The 23,256-nt window shown below is 46.6% G+C and overlaps 1 protein-coding gene across 6 annotated transcripts in view; it reads left to right on the forward strand.

Moving 5' to 3' along the window:
• LOC132780806 (echinoderm microtubule-associated protein-like 2) overlaps positions 1-2,806 on the forward strand; it is an 89,396-nt gene extending 86,590 nt beyond the window's left edge. For all 6 annotated transcript variants that reach the window (XM_067461805.1, XM_067461804.1, XM_067461806.1 and 3 more), the window contains 2 exons: positions 195-325; positions 2,664-2,806. In XM_067461805.1, coding sequence (XP_067317906.1) covers positions 195-325; positions 2,664-2,789 — 257 coding nt within the window. In that variant the 3' untranslated portion in view covers positions 2,790-2,806. The remainder of the gene's footprint in view (positions 1-194; positions 326-2,663) is intronic.
• The last annotated feature ends 20,450 nt before the right edge of the window (positions 2,807-23,256 follow it).

A 23,256-nucleotide genomic window follows, 5' to 3' on the forward strand; every position in this document is an offset into this window, starting at 1 on the left:
CCGTTGTGTTTTAACGAAAACACCCGCAGGTGGCAACGATATGGCCTTTGCAAGGCTTGGATGGAGTCATATTCTGGATTTAGTCTTACGTAGGAACCTTGAGGGCATCTAGAAGGTCCCCTCGTTTGCAGGGATGGGAGGAAAGAGATGAAGATGGAGCGCTGCATTGCCCCTTTGCAACTCTGTCCTTCCAGGGATCTGGCCGGAAGGCGCGGACGGCACGGACATCAATGCAGTCTGCCGTTCACACGACGGGAAGCTCTTGGCGTCGGCGGACGACTTCGGCAAAGTGCATTTGTTCTCCTATCCCTGCTGCCAGCCACGGGTGAGTTTTGGGCCTGAATCTCTCCTCCAAAGCTCCTTCTGCTTCCTGGGGGTTGGACTGGATGGCCTTTGGGGGTCCCTTTCCAACTCTAAAGGGATATATAAAGTCTCTTCCAGCTCTAGTTGTAGCAGAATCCCCATCTCTGGGGTTTTTTAAGCAGAAACTGGTTGGCCATCTGTCGGGAGGGTTTGGATGGCGTTTTCCTGCCTAACAGAAGGGTTGACTGGATGGCTTTGGGGGATCCCGCTCAACTCTAGTGAAAGATATACTTCTGATGGATGACCATCTGGTCAGAGAAGGGGATTCCAACAGACTTCTGTTGGAATCCCCTTCTCTGACCAGATGGTCATCTGTCAGGAGGGGTCAGATTATGACCAGATGGTCATCTGTCAGGAGGGGTCTTCCAGCTTGGCAAAAAGGGGTTGGGCTGGATGGCCTTTGGGGTCTCTTCCAACTTTAGGTTTCTATGATCCAACAAAGATTGTATGGCAATCTGTCGGGAGGGATTGGATTATGTCTTCTTGCCTGGCAAAAGGGGGTCGGACTAGATGGCTTTTGGGGTCTCTTCCAACTTTAGCATTCTATGATCCAACAAAGATTGTATGACCATCTGTCGGGAGGGATCAGATTGTGTCTTCTTGCCTGGCAAAAGGGGGTCAGACTAGATGGTTTTTGGGGTCTCTTCCAACTTTAGGTTTCTATGATCCAACAAAGATTGTATGGCCATCTGTCGGGAGGGATCGGATTGTGTCTTCCTGCCTGGCAGATTGGGGTGGGACTGGATGGCCCTTGGGATTCTGTGATCCAACAGAGGTTGGATGGCCATCTGTTGGGAGGGCTTGAATGGTGCTTTCCTACATGACAGAGCTGGACTGGATAGCCATTGAGGGTCCCTTCCAAATCTAATGGAATATAGACTGCCTGGGCACTCAATGGAGTCTCCTCCAGGGTTGGAGTAGATGACCTTTGGGGTTCCCTTCCAACCGTGTGGAATATAGACTAACTGGAGGTCCAGTGGAGTCCCCTTAGGGGTTGGGCTGGATGACCCTTGGGGTTCTCTTCCAACTGTAGTGGAATATAGACTGACTGGAGGTCCGGTGGAGTCTCCTTAGGGGTTGGACTGGATGACCTTTGGGGTTCCCTTCCAACTGTAGTGGAATATAGACTAACTGGAGGTCCAGTGGTGTCTCCTTAGGGGTTGGACTAGATGACCATTGGAGTTCCCTTCCAACTGTAGTGGAATATAGACTGACTCGAGATCCATTGGAGTCCCCTTAGGGGTTGGACTGAATGAGCTTTGGGGATCCCTTTCAACTATACTGGAATATAGATGGACTTGGGGGGTCCATTGGAGTTCACTTCGGATTTGGACTACATGACCTTTGGGGTTCCCTTCCAAGTATAGTGGAATATAGACTGACTCAAGGTCCATTGAAGTCCCCTTAGGGGTTGGACTGGATGACCTTTGGGTTCCCTTCCAACTGTAGTGGAATATGGACCGACTCAAGGTCTAGTGGAGTCTCCTTAGAGGTTGGACCGGATGGCCTTTGGGCTTCCTTTCCAACTATAGTGGAATATAGACTGTCTGGAGGTCCATTGGAGTCCCCTTAGGGGTTGGACTGGGTGACCTTTGGGGTTCCCTTCCAACGATAGTGGAATATAGACCTACTGGACGTCCAGTGATGTCTCCTTAGTGGTTGGACTGGATGACCTTTGGGGTTCCCTTCCAACTGTAGTGGAATATGGACTGACTGGAGCTCCATTGGAGTCTCCTTAGGGGTTGGGCTGGATGACCTTTGGGGTTCCCTTCCAACTCTAGTGGAATATAGACTGACTGGAGGTCCAGTGGAGTCTCCTTAGGGGGTGGACTGGATGACCTTTGGGGTTCCCTTCCAACTGTAGCGGAATAAGGACTTACTGGAGGTCCAGTGGAGTCTCCTTAGGGGTTGGACTGGATGACCTTTGGGGTTCCCTTCCAACTATAGAGGAATATGGACTGACTGGAGGTCCAGTGGAGTCTCCTTAGTGGGTGGACTGGATGACCTTTGGGGTTCCCTTCCAACTGTAGTGGAATATAGACTGACTGGAGGTCCATTGGAGTCTCCTTAGGGGTTGGACTGGGTGACCTTTGGGGTTCCCTTCCAATGATAGTGGAATATAGACCTACTGGACGTCCAGTGGAGTCTCCTTAGTGGGTGGACTGGATGACCTTTGGGGTTCCCTTCCAACTGTAGCGGAATATGGACTTACTGGAGGTCCAGTGGAGTCTCCTTAGGGGTTGGACTGGATGACCTTTGGAGGTCCCCTTCAACTCTTCTATCATTTGGTTTCCTTCCAGGCGCCCAGCTACACGTACAGCGGCCACAGCAGCCACGTCACCAACATTGCCTTCCTCCACGACGACAGCCTGCTCCTCTCCACCGGCGGGACGGACACCAGCATCCTCCAGTGGCGCCTCGGATAGAGAAAAAGGGGAAAGTGGGGGGGGGAGGGGAGCAGCGGTGCAATTGGGGGGCGTTGGGGGTCATTGGGGCAGATGGGGTTTGGGACCTATTAAACACATTTTTGGAGGTTTGTGGGATAGGGAAGGGGCACTCGTGGGCAGACGGAAAAGGAAAACGAGTCAGGTGGCGAAGCGAGAGAGGTATATTTTGCAGAGGTCTCTATATGAAGAGCGATCACAATATATATATTATCCAGATCTATCTCTATTAAAAAATATATCTATATTTAAAGGCGGAAGGTTGCACAGGCCGAGAATGTCGAGGAATAAGGCGGGTAGAACGAGGAACGGCAGCTGACCGGGAAATTGCGGGGAAGGGGCCTCCCTTTGCTCTCCTTGCCGTCGGGTAATTTATCTGTCCACATTTGCACTAAAATCCACGTAAACGGGTTCGAGACCCGATTTGGATGACAGTCAGGATCCATCTTTGGAATCCTTTTGATGGAGGTTGGAAGGACCTCTTCTGGGTGGGCTTTGGCAGTGCCTTCCTCCACTGAGGTTGGATGGGCCTCTTTTGGGAGGGCTTTGGCAGAGGGGCTGGTCTAGATGACCTTTGGAGAGCTCTTCTAGGAGTCTGGGATCTCCCTGAAAAGGAATGATCTGGAAGGAGAACTTCCAATTTTGGAATCCCTATCTACAGAGGTTGGATGGGCCTCTTCCTTGCATGGTGGAATGGGGCTGGTCTAGATGACCTTTGGAAAGCCCTTCTAGGAGTCTGGTATCTCCCTGAAAAGGAATGATCTGGAAGCAGAACATCTTCCAATTTTGGAATCCTATCCACAAAGGTTGGATGGGCCTCTTCCAGGAAGGCTTTGGCGGTGCCTTCCTTGCCTGGTGGAATGGGGCTGGTCTAGATGACCTTTGGAGAGCCCTTCTAGGAGTCTGGGATCTCCCTGAAAAGGAATGATCTGGAAGGAGAACATCTTCCAATTTTGGAATCCTATCTACAGAGGTTGGATGGGCTTCTTCCTTGCATGGTGGAATGGGGCTGGTCTAGATGACCTTTGGAGAGCCCTTCTAGGAGTCGGATCCTCCTGAAAACAAATCATCTGGAAGCAGAACATCTTCCAATTTTGGAATCCTATCTACAGAGATTGGATGGGCCTCTTCCAGGAGGCCTTTGGCGGTGCCTTCCTTGCATGGTGGAATGGGGCTGGTCTAGATGACCTTTGGAAAGTCTTTCTAGGAGCCTGGGATCTCCCTGAAAAGGAATATCTGGAAGCAGAACATCTTCAAATCTTGGAATCCTATCTACAGAGGTTGGATGGGCTTCTTCCTTGCATGGTGGAATGGGGCTGGTCTAGATGACCTTTGGAGAGCCCTTCTAGGAGTCTGGGATCTCCCTGAAAACAAATTATCTGGAAGCAGAACATCTTCAAATCTTGGAATCCTATCCATAGAGGTTGGATGGGCCTCTTCCAGGAAAGATTGGCAGTGCCTTCCTTGCATGGCGGAATGGGGCTGGTCTAGATGACCTTTGGAGAGTCCTTCTAGGAGTCTGGGATCTCCCTGAAAACAAATTATCTGGAAGCAGAACATCTTCAAATCTTGGAATCCTATCCATAGAGGTTGGATGGGCCTCTTCCAGGAAGGATTGGCAGTGCCTTCCTTGCATGGTGGAATGGGGCTGGTCTAGATTACCTTTGGAGAGCCCTTCTAGGAGTCTGGGATCTCCCTGAAAACAAATTATCTGGAAGCAGAACATCTTCAAATCTTGGAATCCTATCCATAGAAGTTGGATGGGCCTCTTCCAGGAAAGATTGGCAGTGCCTTCCTTGCATGGCGGAATGGGGCTGGTCTAGATGACCTTTGGAGAGTCCTTCTAGGAGCCTGGGATCTCCCTGAAAAGGAATGATCTGGAAGCAGAACATCTTCCAATCTTGGAATCCTATCCACAGAGGTTGGATGGGCCTCTTTTGGGAGGCCTTTGGCGGTGCCTTCCTTGCATGGTGGAATGGGGCTGGTCTAGATTACCTTTGGAGAGACCTTCTAGAAGTCTGGGATCATCCTGAAAAGGAATGATCTGGAAGCAGAACATGTTCCAATCTTGGAATCCTATCTACAGAGCTTGGTTGGGCCTCTTCCAGGAGGGCTTTGGCAGTGCCTTCCTTGCATGGTGGAATGGGCTGGTCTAGATGACCTTTGGAGAACACTTCTAGGAGTCTGGGATCTCCCTGACAAAGAATGATCTGGAAGCAGAACATCTTCCATCATTTTATATTCTTAGACATTTTCTCTCTCCAGGTTCGTTTTAATCCATGGGGCCCAAATTTCAGAACAGGGCTGGTCTAGATGACCTTTGGAGAGTCCTTCTAGAAGTCTGGGATCTCCCTGAAAAGGAATGATCTGGAAGCAGAACATCTTACATTATTTTATATTATTAGACATTTTCTCTCTCCAGGTTCATTTAATTCATGGGGCCCAAATTTTAGAATGAGGTTGGTCTAGACGACCTTTGGGGGCTCCCTTCCAAGATGTTATGATCCTTAGGGTGACTATCTTGGAAAGGAATATCTGGAAGCAGAACATCTTACACCATTTTGTATTATTAGACCTATGGATACATGGGTTTGTGCCTCCCCTTTCTCTGTTTGGATGCATTTTGATTAGTGGGGGCCGACTATTAGAACAGGGTTGGTCTAGATGACCTTCGGGGTCCCGTGTAGGATTCTATTATCCTTCAAGGCACTATCTTGGAAAGGAATATCTGGAAGGAGAACATCTTGCATCATTTTATATTATTAGACATTTTCTCTCTCCAGGTTCATTTTAATTCATGGGGACCAGATTTTAGAATGGGGTTGGTCTAGACGACCTTTGGGGGCTCCCTTCCAAGATGTTATGATCCTCAGAGTGACTATTTGAAAAGGAATATCTGGAAGCAGAACATCTTACACCATTGGTTTGTGCCTCCCTTTTCGCTGTCCAGGTGCATTTTGATTAGTGGGGGCCGACTATTAGAAGGGGGTTGGTCTAGATGACCTTCGGGGGTCCCGTGTAGGATTCTATTATCCTTCAAGGCACTATCTTGGAAAGGAATACCTGGAAGGAGAACATCTTGCATCATTTTATATTATTAGATATTTTCTCTCTCCAAGTTCGTTTTAATCCATGGGGCCTAAATTTTAGAATGAGGTTGGTCTAGATGACCTTTGGGGGCTCCCTTCCAAGATGTTATGATCCTCAGAGTGACTATTTGAAAAGGAATATCTGGAAGTAGAATATCTTGCATCGTTTTATATTATTAGACATTTTCTCTCTCCAAGTTCATTTTAATTCATGGGGACCAAATTTTAGAATGGGGTTGGTCTAGATGACCTTTTGGGGGTCCCATATAGGATTCTATTATCCTTCAAGGGACTACCTTGGAAAGGAATATCTGGAAGCAGAACATTTTACACCATTGGTTTGTGCCTCCCTTTTCTCTGTTTGGATGCATTTTGATTAGTGGGGACTGACTATTAGAACAGGGTTGGTCTAGATGACCTTTGGGGGTCCCGTGTAGGATTCTATTATCCTTCAAGGCACTATCTTGGAAAGGAATATCTGGAAGGAGAACATCTTGCATCATTTTATATTATTAGACATTTTCTCTCTCCAGGTCCATTTTAATTCATGGGGACCAAATTTTAGAATGGGGTTGGTCTAGATGACCTTTGGGGGATCCCTTCCAAGATGTTATGATCTTTAGAGTGACTATTTCAAAAAGGAATATCTGGAAGCAGAACATCTTACACTATTTTATATTATTAGTCATGAATATACGGGTTTGTGACTCCCTTTTCTCTCTCCGGATCCGTTTTGATTAGTGGAGGCCAAATTTTAGAATGAGGTTGGTCTAGATGACCTTTGGGGGTCCCGTATAGGATTCTGTTATCCTTCAAGGGACTATCTTGGAAAGGAATGCCTGGAAGGAGAACATCTTGCATCATTTTATATTATTAGATATTTTCTCTCTCCAGGTTCGTTTTAATTCATGGGGACCAAATTTTAGAATGGGGTTGGTCTAGATGACCTTTTGGGGGTCCCGTATAGGATTCTGTTATCCTTCAAGGGACTATCTTGGAAAGGAATGCCTGGAAGGAGAACATCTTGCATCATTTTATATTATTAGATATTTTCTCTCTCCAGGTTCGTTTTAATTCATGGGGACCAAATTTTAGAATGGGGTTGGTCTAGATGACCTTTTGGGGGTCCCGTATAGGATTCTATTATCCTTCAAGGGACTACCTTGGAAAGGAATATCTGGAAGCAGAACATCTTACACCATTTTGTATTATTAGACCTCTGGATACATGGTTTTGTGCTTCCCTTTTCTCTCCATATATCTGTTTTAATTCATGGGGGTCAAATTTTAGGATGGGGTTGGTCTAGGTGACCTTTGGAGAGCCCTTAGGAGTCTGGGATTATCCTGAAAAGGAATATCTGCAAGTAGAACATCTTACATCATTTTATATTATTAGACATTTTCTCTCTCCAGGTTCGTTTTAATTCTTGGGGACCAAATTTTAGGATGGGGTTGGTCTAGATGACCTTCAGGGGTCCCGTATATGATTCTATTACCCTTCAAGGGACTATCTTGGAAAGGAATATCTGGAAGGAGAACATCTTGCATCATTTTATATTATTAGATATTTTCTCTCTCCAGGTTCGTTTTAATTCATGGGGACCAAATTTTAGAATGGGGTTGGTGTAGATGACCTTTGGGGGCTCCCCTCCAAGATGTCATGATCCTTAGAGTGACTATCTTAGACAGGAATATCTGGAAGGAGAACATCTTGCATCGTTTTATATTATTAGACCTATGGATACATGAGTTTGTGACTCCCTTTTCTCTGTCTGGATGCATTTTGATTAGTGGGGGCCAACTATTAGAATGGGGTTGGTCTAGATGACCTTTGAGGGTCCCATATAGGATTCTATTATCCTTCAAGGGACTATCTTGGAAAGGAATACCTGGAAGGAGAACATCTTGCACCAGTAGACCTATGGATATACGTCTCGTCTCTCCATTTGAATCCATTGGTCCCCGATAGGATTGTGCAATGCGTAAGGAAAGAGACGCCATTCCCTTTTTGGATCTGACTGTCAATCAAATCACTGCCTGGATGGAAGGAGAGAAAGAGGGTACCCTCTCGTAGGATCCCCAAAATAGCCCTATGGGCTGTTATTCCACTGCCACGGAATCCTGGGATTTATAGTTTGGCTCTCTCGGGCGGTGAACGCGACGTGTTGTGAAACTCAGGCGGTTCAAGCGGAACGAAACTGGTATAACTGTGTAATGCGGAAGGGACTCAAGGTGGTGGGATTTCTAGGATGAGTCACACCGGGCGGAATTTTGCACTGGACGAAAAGGAATGGTTTTAGGGGGTGGGGACCTTTATGAGATTGTGACATTTTCAGGTGTTTTTGTGGTTGGGGGGGGGGGGTGATGTTGGGGAGGGGGCGGGAAGGACGCATGCTTGTCGTTTTTGTATTTTCCAAAGATGGTGCAACGAAAATAAACAATAAAAGACCTAACACACACATGCAGAGAGACATGCGTGCGCCTCCTGGTTTCCCTCCCCGTAAATGTCATTGCCAGGGGCAACTCCGGAGCCTTAAACAAACTTTGGACGGCTTGACTAAACAACACGGTTTTGCAAGGTGAAGCCTGGGAGATCTAGTGCGCAGGCAACGAGATCAGATGTGCTCGGAGCATCAAGTGGAGACCTTGAGCGCAACTACGCTGTCGAATTAACGCAGTTTGGCCCCACTTGAACTTCCCCAGCTTGATACTATGGGATCCTGGGAGTTGTAGTTTGACCAAGGGTGCGTCTGCGCTGTAGAACAAATGCACCTTGCTGCGGCTCGATGCTATGGGACTCCGGGAGTTGTAGTTTGCACTCTTTGATGAGATCAAACTACAAAGACCTTGGGAAACTATAGCTCCCAGGATTCAGTTGTAGTTCTTTCTCTTTTGGGGAGAAAGAACAAAACCTTGGGAAACTACAGCTCCCAGGATTCGCTCGTTGTCATTTGTACTTTTTGATGGAGAAAGACCAAGACCTTGAGAAACTACAGCTCCTGATATTCACTCGTCGTTATTTTTGACGGAGAAAGACCAAGACCTTGGGAAACTACAGTTCCCAATATTCACTTGTCATTATTTTTGACGGAGAAAGACCAAGACCTTGGGAAACTACAGCTCCTGAAATTCACTCGTTATTTTTGATGGAGAAAGACCAAGACCTTGGGAAACTACAGCTCCCAGGATTCACTCGTTATTTTTGACGGAGAAAGACCAAGACCTTGGGAAACTACAGCTCCTGATATTCACTCATCGTTATTTTTGACGGAGAAAGACCAAGACCTTGGGAAACTACAGTTCCCAATATTCATTTGTCATTATTTTTGACGGAGAAAGACCAAGACCTTGGGAAACTACAGCTCCTGAAATTCACTCGTTGTTATTTTTGATGGAGAAAGACCAAGACCTTGGGAAACTACAGCTCCCAGGATTCACTCGTTATTTTTGATGGAGAAAGACCAAGACCTTGGGAAACTACAGCTCCCAGGATTCAGTTGTAGTTCTTTCTCTTTTGGGGAGAAAGAACAAAACCTTGGGAAACTACAGCTCCCAGGATTCGCTCGTTGTCATTTGTACTTTTTGATGGAGAAAGACCAAGACCTTGAGAAACTACAGCTCCTGAAATTCACTCGTTATTTTTGATGGAGAAAGACCAAGACCTTGGGAAACTACAGCTCCCAGGATTCACTCGTTATTTTTGATGGAGAAAGACCAAGACCTTGGGAAACTACAGGTCCTGAAATTCACTCGTTATTTTTGACGGGGAAAAAACCAAGACCTTGGGAAACTACAGCTCCCAGTATTCACTTGTTATTTTTGACGGAGAAAGACCAAGACCTTGGGAAACTACACCTCCCGATATTCACTTGTCATTATTTTTGACAGAGAAAGACCAAGACCTTAGGAAGCTTCAGCTCCCGGGCTTCACTCGTTATTTTTGATGGAGAAAGACCAAGACCTTGGGAAACTACAGCTCCTGAGATTCACTCGTTATTTTTGATGGAGAAAGACCAAGACCTTGGGAAACTACAGCTCCCGATATTCACTTGTCATTATTTTTGATGGAGAAAGACCAAGACCTTGGGAAACTACAGCTCCTGAGATTCACTTGTCATTATTTTTGATGGAGAAAGACCAAGACCTTGGGAACCTACAGCTCCCAAGATTTGGTTGATGTCATTTGCACTCTGGATGAGAAAGACCAAGTCCTTGGGAAACTACAGCTCCCAGGATTCGGTCGTTGTCATTTGCACTCTTTGGATGAGAAAGACCTAGACCTTGAGAAGCTACAACTGCCAGGATTCAATAGCCATGATCCACGGCAAGTTGAAGCGGTGCCAAACTGCATTAATTCCACAGTGCAGATGCATCCTTCGTGTCAACCTCCAGCTCTTCACCTTGAGCTTTCTAGGAAAGTTTCCAAAAGTTTTACGGCTCCTAGAATGGCCCTGTTTTGTGTAATAACATCATTACAACCTTCAAGCAGAGCGAAAGGTAGACTGCTGGGCCAAGGCACAGAAAGGCTTTTCTTGCAAGGAGTCACCCTTTCCGCCTGTGAAAAACAAGAAGTAGGGGCTCTGAGGGGTCATGGGATAATGGGATCTGTAGTTCGGGACAAGAAGGGAGTGGGGAAGAAAGAAAAAGGAGGGAAGGAAAGAAGGAAGGGTAAGCCATGGGAGGAGGAAAAGAAGGGATCAATGAAAGGAAGGAAGAGAAAGGAAATAAAGAAAGAAAAATAAGGTAAAGAAAAGGACGGAGGAAGAAGAAGGAAAGAGCGAAGAAAAGGAAGGAAGGAAAGAAAGAGTAATAAGAGTAAGGAAACGAGAAAGAAGTGGGGAAGAAAGAAAAAGGGAAGGAAGGATAAGGCATGGGAGGAGGAAAAGAAGGGGTCAAGGAAAGGAAGGAAGAGAAAGGGAAGAAAGAAAAGGATGGAGGAAAAAGAAGGAAAGAGCGAAAAAAAGGGAAGGAAGGAAAGAAAGAGAAATAAGAGTAAGGAAACGAGAAAGAATTGGGGAAGAAAGAAAAAGGGAAGGAAGGATAAGGCATGGGAGGAGGGAAAGGGATCAAGGAAAGGACGGAAGAGAAAGGGAACAAAAGAAAAAGGAGGAGGAAGAAAGAAAGAGTGAAAAGCATAGGAGAAAGGGAAGGAAGGAAAAAAAGAAGAGTAAGAGAAAACGAGAAAAGAGTGGGGAAGGAAGGATAAGGCATGGGAGGAGGAAAAGGGATCAAGAAAAGGAAGAGGAGTGGGGAAGAAAGAAAAAGAAGGCAAAGAAATGGACGGAGGAAGAAGAAGGAAAGAGCGAAAAAAGGGAAGGAAGGAAAGAATGAGAAAGAAGAGTAAGGAAATGAGAAAGATGTGGGGAAGAAAAAAAGGGAAGGAAGGATAAGGCATGGGGGAGGAAAAGAAGGGATCAAGTAAAGGAAGGAAGAGAAAGGGAAGAAAGAAAAAGAAGGTAAAGAAAAGGAGGGAGGAAGAAGAAGGAAAGAGCGGAGGGGAAAGGAAGAAGAGGAAAGGAAGTAAAGAAGAGAGAGTAAGAGGAAACGAGAAAGGAGTGGGGAAGAAAGAAAAAGGGAAGGAAGGAAGGATAAGGCATGGGAGGAGGAAAAGAAGGGATCAAGGAAAGGAAGGAAGAGAAAGGGAAGAAAGAAAAGGATGGAGGAAAAAGAAGGAAAGAGCGAAAAAAAGGGAAGGAAGGAAAGAAAGAGAAATAAGAGTAAAGAAACGAGAAAGAAGTGGGGAAGAAAGAAAAAGGGAAGGAAGGATAAGGCATGAGAGGAGGAAAAGAAGGGATCAAGGAAAGGAAGAGAAAGGGAAGAAAGAAAAAGGGTAAAGAAGAGGGAGGAAGAAGAAGGAAAAAGCGAAAAGCATCGGAGAAAAAAGGGGGAAGGAAGGAAAGAAAGAAAAGAAAAAGAAAGAAGAGTAAGAGAAATGAGAAAGGAGTGGGGAAGAAAGAAAAAGGGAAGGAAGGGATGGAAGAGAAAGGGAACAAAAGAAAAAGAAGGGAGGAAGAAGAAGGGAGGAAGGAGAGAAAAACATGGGAGGAGGAAAAGAAGGGATGAAGGAAGGGAAGGAAAGAAACAAAAAGAAGGGTAAGAAAGGAAATTAGAAGGGAGTGGGGAAGAAAGAAAAAGGTGGGAAGGAAGGAAGGATAAGGCTTGAGAGGAAGGGAAAAAGGAAGAAAGAAGGGATCAAATAGAGGACAGAATTGAAAGGAAAGAAAGAATAGGAGAAGGGAGGGAAGAAGAAGGAAGGAAGGAAAAGGAAGTAGGGAAAAGTGTAGGAGGAGTAAAAGAAGGGATGAAGGAAGGGAAAAGGAAGGAAAAGAAGGGGGAAAGGAGAAGGGAGAGAAGGGGAGAAAGAAAAAAGGAAGGAAGGAAAAAGAAGGAATGGCATGGGAGGAGGAAAAGAAGGGATGAAGGAAGGGAAGGGAAGAAAGAAAAAGGAAGGGTAAGGAAGGAAATGAGAAGAGGGGGGGAAGGTGGGAAGGAGGGAAGGATAAGGCATGGGAGGAGGGGGGAAAGGAGGAAAGAAGGTATTAAATGACAGAATTGAAAGGGAAGGAAGAAAAGGAGAAGAGAGGGAAGAAGGAAAGAAGGGAAGAAAAGGAAGGAGGGAAAAGTATAGGAGGAGTAAAAGAAGGAATGAAGGAAGAGAAAAAGAGATCTCAGTGCGAACTGAACTGGTGATAAATCATAGAACTAGCAGTATAGTATGGGGTGAATCTAGGAAGGTAGATTGCGTCATGGAGGAGGGAGGGTGTTCCACTGGTCGGGGAGCCCCCATAGAAGTCGTGGTGGGGATGGGGAGATACGGGAAAAGGAGACCCCGAATTCGGCCTAGGGATCGTTCAAGAACATTAGTAACTCCAAATCGGTCTCCTGATATGGTGAATTGGTGTAACCAGGTTGGCGGTCCCCCCGGATTGAAGGTGGTGCTGTTGAACGCCAGATCTGTCAATGGCAAAACAGCTTTCATCCAGGATTTAATCCTGGATGAACGGGCAGATCTGGCGTGCATCACGGAGACCTGGCTGGACGAAGCTGGAGGTGTGAATTTAACCCAGCTTTGCCCGCCAGGGTTCTCCGTGCAGCACCAACCAAGATCCGGGGGGCGGGGAGGCGGGGTTGCAGTGGTCTATAGAGATTCTATTCTTCTGACCAGGGCTCCCATCCCACAGTCAACAAATTTTGAATGCGTCCACCTGAGGGTGGGTGACCGGGACAGATTAGGGATTCTGTTAGTGTACCGTCCACCTCGCTGCACTACAGACTCCCTGACTGAGCTAGCGGGGGTGATCTCGGACCTGGCATTGGAGTCCCAGCGGCTGCTTGTGCTGGGGGACTTCAATGTCCATGCCGAGACCACCCTATCGGGAGCGGCTCAGGACTTCATGTCTACCATGGCAACCATGGGGCTGTCCCAACAGGTATCTGGCCCCACCCACAGTGCTGGACACACATTGGACTTGGTTTTCTGTCAGGGATGGGAGGAAGGTGGCGGTGTTGAGGAGTTATCTATCTCTCCGTTGCCATGGACCGATCACCACCTGGTCAGCTTTAGATTAACTGCACCCCCTAACCTCTGCAGAGGTGGAGGACCCATTAAGTTGGTCCGCCCCAGGAGGCTTATGGATCCGGATGGATTCCTGACGGCTCTTGGGGATTTTCCCGCCGCCTCGGTTGGTGATCCTGTTGATGCCTTGGTCGCTCTCTGGAATGGGGAGATGACTAGGGCAATAAACACGATCGCTCCAGAACGTCCCCTCTCAAGTAGCCGAGCTAAACCAGCTCCTTGGTTTACTGAGGAGCTGGCAGCGTTGAAGCGAAAGAAGAGGGAACTAGAGAGCGTGTGGCGTTCGAATCCGAGCGAGCCAAATCGGTTTGTGTCCTTTTTAAGGGCATATGCCGCGGCAATAAAAGCCGCAAAGAAGACCTTCTTCGCGGCCACTATTGCGTCTGCAAAGAACCGTCCGGCTGAGCTGTTCCGAGTTGTCAGAGGCCTTTTAAAACCCACCATTCAGGATGGGTGCCCTGATGACTCGGCAGCTCGCCGTGAAGCCTTTGCTCAGTTCTTTGCAGACAAAGTCGCTTTGATCCGCTCTGGTCTGGACACCATATTAACGGCAGTCTCTGAGGATGTAACACGAGCACCTGCTTGTCCGGTTTTGATGGATTCATTTCAATTGGTTCAATCCGAGGATGTGGACAAGGTGCTTGGAGGAATGAGAGCTACCACATGCATCCTAGACCCCTGCCCATCCTGGCTTCTGAAGGAGGCCAGAGGGGGATTGGCCGAGTGGGTGAAGGTGGTGGTTAATGCCTCCCTTCGGGAAGGCATATTTCCAGCCAGCTTAAAGCAAGCTGTGATAAAACCGCTGTTGAAGAAACCATCACTGGACCCCACTCAATTCGTCAACTTTCGGCCTGTTTCCAATCTCCCCTTTTTGGGCAAAGTCCTGGAACGTGTGGTGGCCTCACAACTCCAGGCATTCTTGGTAGACACGGATTATCTGGATCCGGCACAGTCTGGCTTTAGGCCGGGGCATGGTACCGAGACAGCCTTGGTCGCCTTAGTGGATGATCTGCGCCGGGAGCTCGACAGGGGGAGTGTGTCCCTGTTGGTGCTGCTGGACCTCTCAGCGGCCTTCGATACCGTCGACCACGGTATCCTTCTGGGACGCCTCGCGGGAATGGGTCTTGGAGGTACTGTTCTGCAGTGGCTCCGCTCATTCCTCGAGGGTCGGTCTCAGAAGGTGTTACTGGGGGACTCCTGTTCAACCCCACAACCTTTGTCTTGTGGGGTTCCTCAGGGTTCAATATTGTCTCCCATGTTGTTTAACATCTACATGAAGCCGCTGGGTGAGATCATCCGGAGTTTCGGGGTGCGATGTCATCTGTACGCGGATGATGTCCAACTCTGTCACTCCTTTCCACCCGCTACTAAGGAGGCTGTCGAAGTCCTGAACCGGTGCTTGGCCGCTGTGACGGTCTGGATGGGTGCGAACAAATTGAAATTGAATCCAGACAAGACAGAGGTACTCCTGGTCAGTCGTAAGGCCGAACAGGGTATAGGGTTACAGCCTGTGTTGGATGGGGTCGCACTCCCCCTGAAGAAGCAGGTTCGCAGTTTGGGTGTGATCCTGGACTCATCGCTGAGCCTGGAGCCCCAGGTTTCGGCGGTGACCAGGGGAGCATTCGCACAGTTAAAACTCGTGCGCCAACTGCGCCCGTACCTTGGGAAGTCTGACTTGGCCACGGTAGTCCACGCTCTGGTTACATCCCGTTTGGACTACTGCAACGCTCTCTACGTGGGGTTGCCTTTGAAGACGGCTCGGAAGCTCCAACTAGTCCAACGGGCGGCAGTACTAACAGGAGCAGGGCGCAGGGAGCATACAACTCCTCTGCTGTACCAACTCCACTGGCTGCCGATTAGCTACCGAGCCCAATTCAAAGTGCTGGCATTGGCCTTTAAAGCCCTAAACGGTTCTGGCCCAACTTACCTATCCGAACGTATCTCGGCCTATCAGCCCGCCAGGACCCTTAGATCTTCGGGGGAGGCCCTGCTCTCCATCCCGCCTGCTTCACAGGTGCGGCTGGCGGGTACGAGAGACAGGGCCTTTTCTGTGGTGGCCCCGCGGCTATGGAACGCCCTGCCCTTGGAGGTAAGATCAGCCCCTTCATTGATGGCATTCCGAAGAACATTGAAGACCTGGATGTTCAAGCAGGCATTTGGATAACTCAATGCAAGAATGGTAATTGACTAAAGGACTGGCAATATGACGACGAATAGGATCACGTTTTAGTTAAGAGCTGAATTGGATTGGTATTGATGTATAAACTGTGTTTTTATGTTTTTATGCTTTTAATTGTATATTGTTAACTGTTATTTTATGCTGTAAACCGCGTTGAGTCGCCGGCTAGGCTGAGAAACGGCGGTATATAAGTATCTAAAATAAATAAATAAATAAATAAAAAGAAGAAAAGGAGAAGGGAGAGAAGGGGAGAAAGAAAAAAGGAGGGAAGGAAAAAGAAGGAATGGCATGGGAGGAGGAAAAGAAGGGATGAAGAAAGGGAAGGAAGGAAAGAAAAAAGAAGGGTAAGAAAGGAAATGAGAAGGGAATGGGGCAGAAAAAGGAAAGTAAGGAAAGGCATGGGAGGAGTGGAAAAAGGAAGAAAGAAGGGATCAAATAAAGGACAGAATTGAAAGGGAAGGAAGAAAAGAAAGAAAGAGAAAGAAAGAAAGAAAGAAAGAAAGAAAGAGAAAAGGAGAAGGGAGGGAAGAAGAAGGAAGAAAGGAAAAGGAAGGAGGGAAAATTATAGGAGGAGTAAAAGAAGGGATGAAGGAAGAGAAAAGGAAGGAAGAGAAGGGGAGGAAAAAAGGAAGGAAGGAAAAGGAAGAGGGAAAAGTATAGGAGGAGTAAAAGAAAGGATGAAGGAAGAGAAAAGGAAAGAAAGGGAAAGGAGAGGGGAGAGAAGGGGAGAAGAAGGGAAGGAAGGAAGGAAGGAAGGAAGGAAGGAAGGAAGGAAGGAAGGAAAAAGAAGGGGGAAGGCATGGGAAGAGGAAAAGGAAGGATGAAGGGAGGGGAGGAAAGAAAGAAAAAGAAGGGAAAGAAAGGAGAAGAGGGAGGGAAGGGGGAAGAAAGAAGGAAGGAACAAGAAGGGTGGAAAGGCATGGGAGGAGGAAAAGAAGGGATAGAGGGAGGAAAGGAAAAGAGAAGAGGGAGAGAAGGGGGAAGAAAGAAGGAAGGAAAGAACAAAAAGGGGGGAAAGGCATGGGAGGAGGAAAAGAAGGGATAGAGGGAGGAAAGGAAAAGAGAAGAGGGAGAGAAGGGGGAAGAAAGAAGGAAGGAAAGAACAAAAAGGGGGGAAAGGCATGGGAGGAGGAAAAGAAGGGATAGAGGGAGGAAAGGAAAAGAGAAGAGGGAGAGAAGGGGGAAGAAAGAAGGAAGGAAAGAACAAAAAGGGGGGAAAGGCATGGGAGGAGGAAAAGAAGGGATGGAGGGAGGAAAGGAAAAGAGAAGAGGGAGAGAAGGGGGAAGAAAGAAGGAAGGGAGGAAAGAACAAAAAGGGGGGAAAGGCATGGGAGGAGGAAAAGAAGGGATGGAGGGTGGGAAGGAAAAGAGAAGAGGGAGAGAAGGGGGAAGAAAGAAGGAAGGGAGGAAAGAACGAAAAGGGGGGAAAGGCATGGGAGGAGGAAAAGAAGGGATGGAGGGAGGAAAGGAAAAGAGAAGAGGGAGAGAAGGGGGAAGAAAGAAGGAAGGGAGGAAAGAACAAAAAGGGGGGAAAGGCATGGGAGGAGGAAAAGAAGGGATGGAGGGAGGAAAGGAAAAGAGAAGAGGGAGAGAAGGGGGAAGAAATAAGAAAGGAAAGAACAAGAAGGGTGGAAAGGCATGGGAGGAGGAAAAGAAGGGATGGAGGTAGGAAGAGAAGAGAAAGGGAAGGAAGAAAAGAAAGAAAAGAAAGAGGGAAGAAAAGGAAGGAAGGAAAAACAAGGGAGGAAAAAAGGAATGAAGGAAGGGAAGAGAAAGGGAAAGAAAGTAGGAAGACGAGAGAGGAAAGTGTATTTTCCTCCAATGTTTGGAATACCTGCATATACCTAGTGCGATAACTTGGGCCGAAGACTCAATCCAAAATCATGTATGTTTCATATATGTAAAGCGAAGTCCCGTTGTGCCCTCCACAAACCAACCCTTGGGGCCGAAGTTGAGTTACGTAAGGGTGCAAAAAGGATGCTGGCGGAGAGGTAAGGTAAGGCAGAACCGGAGACAGTCCTACTATTGTCCCGACGGCAAAGGAGGAGGCCGTGCCAAAGCCAGGATTAGTGACAGAAGGAAACAGGTTTTTCTGGCCAAGTTGCATCTCAACCACCATCATCCCCTTTATCACAAAAAAGGAGAAGCAGTCAAAACAAGGCTTCGTAGCTGGACCTGCAAACCAGTGCCATTTCCAGACTCTTGTTTGACGTGTGGTGACCTCAAGGATGCATCTGCATTGTCGTATTAATGCGTTTTCGCCCCACTTTTAACCCAATGCAATGGAATAACGAGAGTTGTGGCTCGGTGTGCCGTCGGTAGAGAAACCTAAAGACTTTGTATGACTAAATCTCATTGAGAAATTGCAGTTAAAGCGGTAGAATCTGTGTTAATTCTACAGTGTAGATCAGGCACGCGCAAACTTTGGCCCTCCGGGTGTTTTGGACTTCCAACTCCCACAATTCCTGTTAGGAATTGTGGGAGTTGGAAGTCCAAAACACCTGGAGGGCCAAAGTTTGCCCATGCCTGGTATAGATGCACCCTCTGGTACCATAAGCGCTATACTGGGATGGCACCCAAACAAGTTGGCGTCATCCTTTTTGGCTCCTAAAACCGTGGCTTAATCTATGACGGAATGGAAAGCCGAAGAGGCGTCCGCCTCGCTTGTCCTAGTTGCCAGAAGCGGAGAGGGATGAAATGGGATTTGGCCTCTATAACGAACCGCAGCGAGGCTCACCAAAATATAAAATACGCAGCGAAGAGTAGAAGAGAAGAGTACGATTTTAATTAATTAAATTATTTAGACAGGGAAATATATTTATATATAATCCTAAACGCTCTTGCTGCTCAGCCAAAATTATGAAGCTCACAAAAGGTAAGAGGGAGTATGGTTGCTGAACCAACTGTATATTTAAAAGTTAGGAACTGGGAACCACTCGAACTGAGAGACTTAAAATGATTCTTCAAAAGATTTCCGCTGCCACCATTTCAAAATTAATCAGGCTAAGGTAATATTGAGAGCTTCTTCTGTGTCACACACTGTGCCGCTATAGTTTCTTAAAGGCTGTTGTGAAGCTGACTTTAGTAATGCTTTGACCACAAAGGTATTCACACTGAGGCTGGTATAAGTTGATAAAAATAACAAGAAGGTTTATTGAAAAGGCTTGAATTATTCAGGTACAAATGATTAATGGCTTCCCGCTGAAATTGAACTGTAGAGGAGAGTCTACTGAACAAGCCAGTACCTGCCACATGCTTTGCTTAAGTCCCATTGACCGAAGGTCTGCGCAGGGTTCCATACTTTGCACTTTAACAACACAACCGTTCAACGCTAAGGCTTCCTGCCAAAACGAAACTGTAGAGGAGTCTACTGAACAAGCCAGTACCTGCCACATACATTGCTTAAGTCGCATTGACCAACCGTCTGCACAGGGTTCCATACTTCGCACTTTAACAACACAACCGTTCAATGCTAAGGCTTCCCGCTTAAACAGAACTGTAGAGGAGAATCTACTGAATAGGCCAGTACCTGCTGCATACCAGTACTACCATCTGTTGAGGAGTTACGAAGGAGGAGGCATTACTTTTCATTCAACCCTCGTAAAATGGCAAAACCAAGATTTACTTTGGATTAGTGGCTCAATGGTATGGAACCCTGGGAGTTATGGTTTGCAATGCACTGGCTCTCTTTGACGGAGAAACCTCAAGCCTTGGTCAAACTACAACTCTCAGGATCCCAGCTGCATTGATTCGACACTGTTGATGCATCCAGAGAAGGCCAAAGGCCTCATCTAACTACAACTCCCAGGATTCCATAACATTGAGGCATGGCAGATAAAGTGGCGTCAAACTGCAACCAATCTACAGTGTAGACGCACAATTACAACCCTGACGCTGGAGGCAAACTATAGATCTCTACACTGGAAGATCTTTAGCATAGCCCTGAATTTTCCCAGAATAGTCATTCACCTTTAACTTTGATTCAGAACAACTTGGACTTAACAATAACTTTATACATTTGCAATTTCCTCTTTGTCCCGTTTACTGCTTCCTGTTCTTCCTGGCAGTGACAAGTGAGCTTTTCCATTACAGGTCCAGCCAGTTCCTGTTCCCAACCGGAAGACCTTAAAACTACAATTTCCTGTTTGAATGTGTAAACATTCAAAACAGCATCAAAGCGGATCAAGGAATGGTTGCATCTACACTACAGAATTAATGCACTTTTGGTCACCACTTTAGCTCTCAGGGCTCAATGCAATGGGATCCTGGGAGTTGTAGTTTGGCACCAGCCCTCTAAGGCAGTGTGGGCTCAAGACCTTGGGAAACTACAATTCCCAGGATAGTATTAAGAGTTGTAGTTGTTGGGATGTATCGTTCACCTACAATCAAAGAGCATTCTGGACTCCACCAACGAGGAAATTGAACCAAACTTGGCACACAGAACTCCCATGACATTCCAGAAAATATTGGAAAGGTTTGGTGGGCATTGACCTTGAGTTTGGGAGTTGTAGTTCACCCACATCAATAGAGCACTGTGGACTCAAACAATGATGGATCCGGACCAAACTTAGCACGAATACTCAATATGACCAAATGTGAACAGTGGTGGAGTTTGGGGGAAATAGACATTGACATTTGGGAGTTGTAGTTGTTGGGATGTATAGTTCACCTACAATCAAGAAGCATTCTGGACGCCACCAACAATAGAATTGAACCAAACTTGGCATACAGAACTCCCATGACCAACAGAAAATATTGGAAGGGTTTGGTGGGCATTGACCTTGAATTTGGGAGTTGTAGTTCACCTATGTCCAGAGAGCACTGTGGACTTAAACAATGATGGATCCGGACCAAACTTAACACGAATACACAATATGACCAAATGTGAACAGTGGTGGAGTTTGGGGGAAATAGATGTTGACATTTGGGAGTTGTAGTTGTTGGGATGTATAGTTCACCTACAATCAAGGAGCATTCTGGACTCCACCAACAATGGAATTGAACCAAACTTGGCACACAGAACTCCCATGATCTACAAAAAATACTGGAAAGGTTTGGTGGGCATTGACCTTGTATTTGGGAGTTGTAGCTCACCTACATCCAGAGAGCACTGTGGACTCAAACAATGATGGATCTGGACCAAACTTGGCAGAAATACTCAATATGACCAAATGTGAACACTGGTGGAGTTTGGAGAAAATAGACCTTGACATTTGGGAGTTGTAGCTCCTGAGATTTATTGTTTACCTACAATCAAGGAGTATTCTGGACTCCACCAACAATGGAATTGGGCCAAATGTGGCACACAGAACTCTCATGACTAACACAAAATACTGGAAAGGTTTGGTGGTTATTGACCTTGAGTTTTGGAGTTGTAGTTGACCTACATCCAGAGAGCACTAGGGACTCAAACAATTATGGATCTGGACCAAACTTGGCACAAATATTCAATATGCCCAAATGTGAACACTGGTGGAGTTTGGGTGAAATAGACCTTGACATTTGGGAGTTGTAGTTGCTGGGATTTATAGTTCTCCTACAATCAAAGAGCACTCTGAACCCCACCCATATTTCTCTCCTGCAACTTCACTTTGGGTTTTTAGCTGGTGATGCCGGAGGAATGAAAGAGACGGCTTCCTAATCCTGTTTGGCTGCGACCGGCTTTGGCACCTTAATATTTTAATTCGATAGCAGCAAAGAAGCCTTACCTGGGAGCTATTTTTAAAGGCACGGTCACGGTTCCCGATCTAAGCCCTTCCAAGTCAGCATATTTTTCAAAAGCCAGATGTGCAAACCATGCAAAACATTTCTCCTCTGTTTTTTCCATTGTTGAAACCTATTGGCATTACAGTTTTTGTTATTGTGTGCCTACAAGTCATTCGTGACTAAGGACAGACTACAAACCTTGACTCTACACCAAGGTTTCTCAGCCTGGGGGTTGGGACCCTTTGGGGGTTGTCAGAGGGGTTGTCAAAGATCATCGGAATACACAGTATTTTCTGTTGGTCATGGGGGTCTCTGTGTGCAAAGTTTGGCCCAATTCTATCGTTGGTGGGATTCAGAATGCTCTTTGATTGTAGGTGAACTATAAATCCCAGCAACTACAACTCCCAAATGTCAAGGTCTATTTCCCCCAAACTCCATCTGTGTTCACATTTTGGCATATTGAGTTCTCATGCCAAGTTTGGTCCAGAGCCATCATTGTTTGAATCCACAGTGCTCTCTGGATGTAGGTGAACTACAACTCCCAAACTCAAGGCCAATGCCCACCAAACCCTTCCAGTATTTTCTGTTGGTCATGGGAGTTCTGTGTGCCATGTTTGGTCCAGTTTCATTGCTGGTGGAGTTCAGAATGCTCTTTGATTGTAGGTGAACTATACATCCCAACAGCTACAACTCTTAATAGTATCCTGGGAGTTGTAGTTCAGAATTCTCTTTGATTTTGGGTGAACTATAAATCCCAGTAACTACAACTCCCAAATGTCAAGGTCTATTTTCTCCAAACTCCACCAGTGTTCACATTTGGGCATATTGAGTATTCATGCCAAGTTTGGTCCAGATCCATCGTTGTTTGAGTCCACAGTGCTCTCTGGATGTGAGTGAACTACAACTCCCAAACTCAAGGTCAATGCCCACCAAACCCTTCCAGTATTTGTTGTTGGTCATGGGAGTTCTGTGTGCCAAATTTGGTTCAATTCCATTGTTGGTGGAGTTCTGAATGCTCTTTGATTGTGGGGGAACTATAAATCCCAGCAACGACAACTCCCAAATGGCAAGGTCTGTTTCCCACAAACTCCACCAGTGTTCACATTTGGGCATATTGAGTACTCATGCCAAATTTGGTCCAGAGCCATCATTGTTTGAGTCAGCAGTGCTCTCTGGATGTAGGTGAACTACAGCTCCCAAAACTCAAGGTCAATGCATTGCCCATCAAATCTTTCCAGAATTTTCTGATGGTCATGGGAGTTCTGTGTTCCAAGTTTGGTTCAATTCCATCATTGGTGGAGTTCAGAATGCTCTTTCATTGTGGGTGAACTCTAAATCCCAGCAACTACAATTCCCAAATGACAAACACAACCCCACCAGTATTCAGATTTGAACGTACCAGGTCTTTGTGCCAAATTTGGTCCAGTGATTGAAAATACATCCTGCATATCAGATATTTACATGACGATTCATCACACTAGCAAAATTCCAGTTATGAAGTAGCAATGAAAATAATATAATGGCTAGATGGTCATCTGTCAGGAGGGCTTGCATGGCAAAAGGGAGTGGACTGGATGGCCTTTGGGGGTCCCTTCTAATTCTAGCAAAATTGGGAGTCCAATGTTGGGCTGCGAAGGAAGGAAGAGGCCCATTTCGCTTCCAACAAACTCTCCGCAACTCTGAGCTGTCCATCCCTGGAGAGATGGCCGGAAGTCCTGCCGCACAAACCGGACGTCAATCCGGATTCCCATCATCCTCTCCCAGTTCCTGCCTCACTTAACCTCCTTCCCTTTGGCTTATTATACTCCAGGACTGAATCATCCCATTGGACCAATTTTGGCACAAATACTCAATATGCCCAAATTTGGTGAGGTTGGGGGGAGATTGATTTTGTCATTTG

This window comes from Anolis sagrei, chromosome Y, assembly GCF_037176765.1.
Source record: "Anolis sagrei isolate rAnoSag1 chromosome Y, rAnoSag1.mat, whole genome shotgun sequence".
Classification (NCBI taxonomy): domain Eukaryota; kingdom Metazoa; phylum Chordata; class Lepidosauria; order Squamata; family Dactyloidae; genus Anolis; species Anolis sagrei.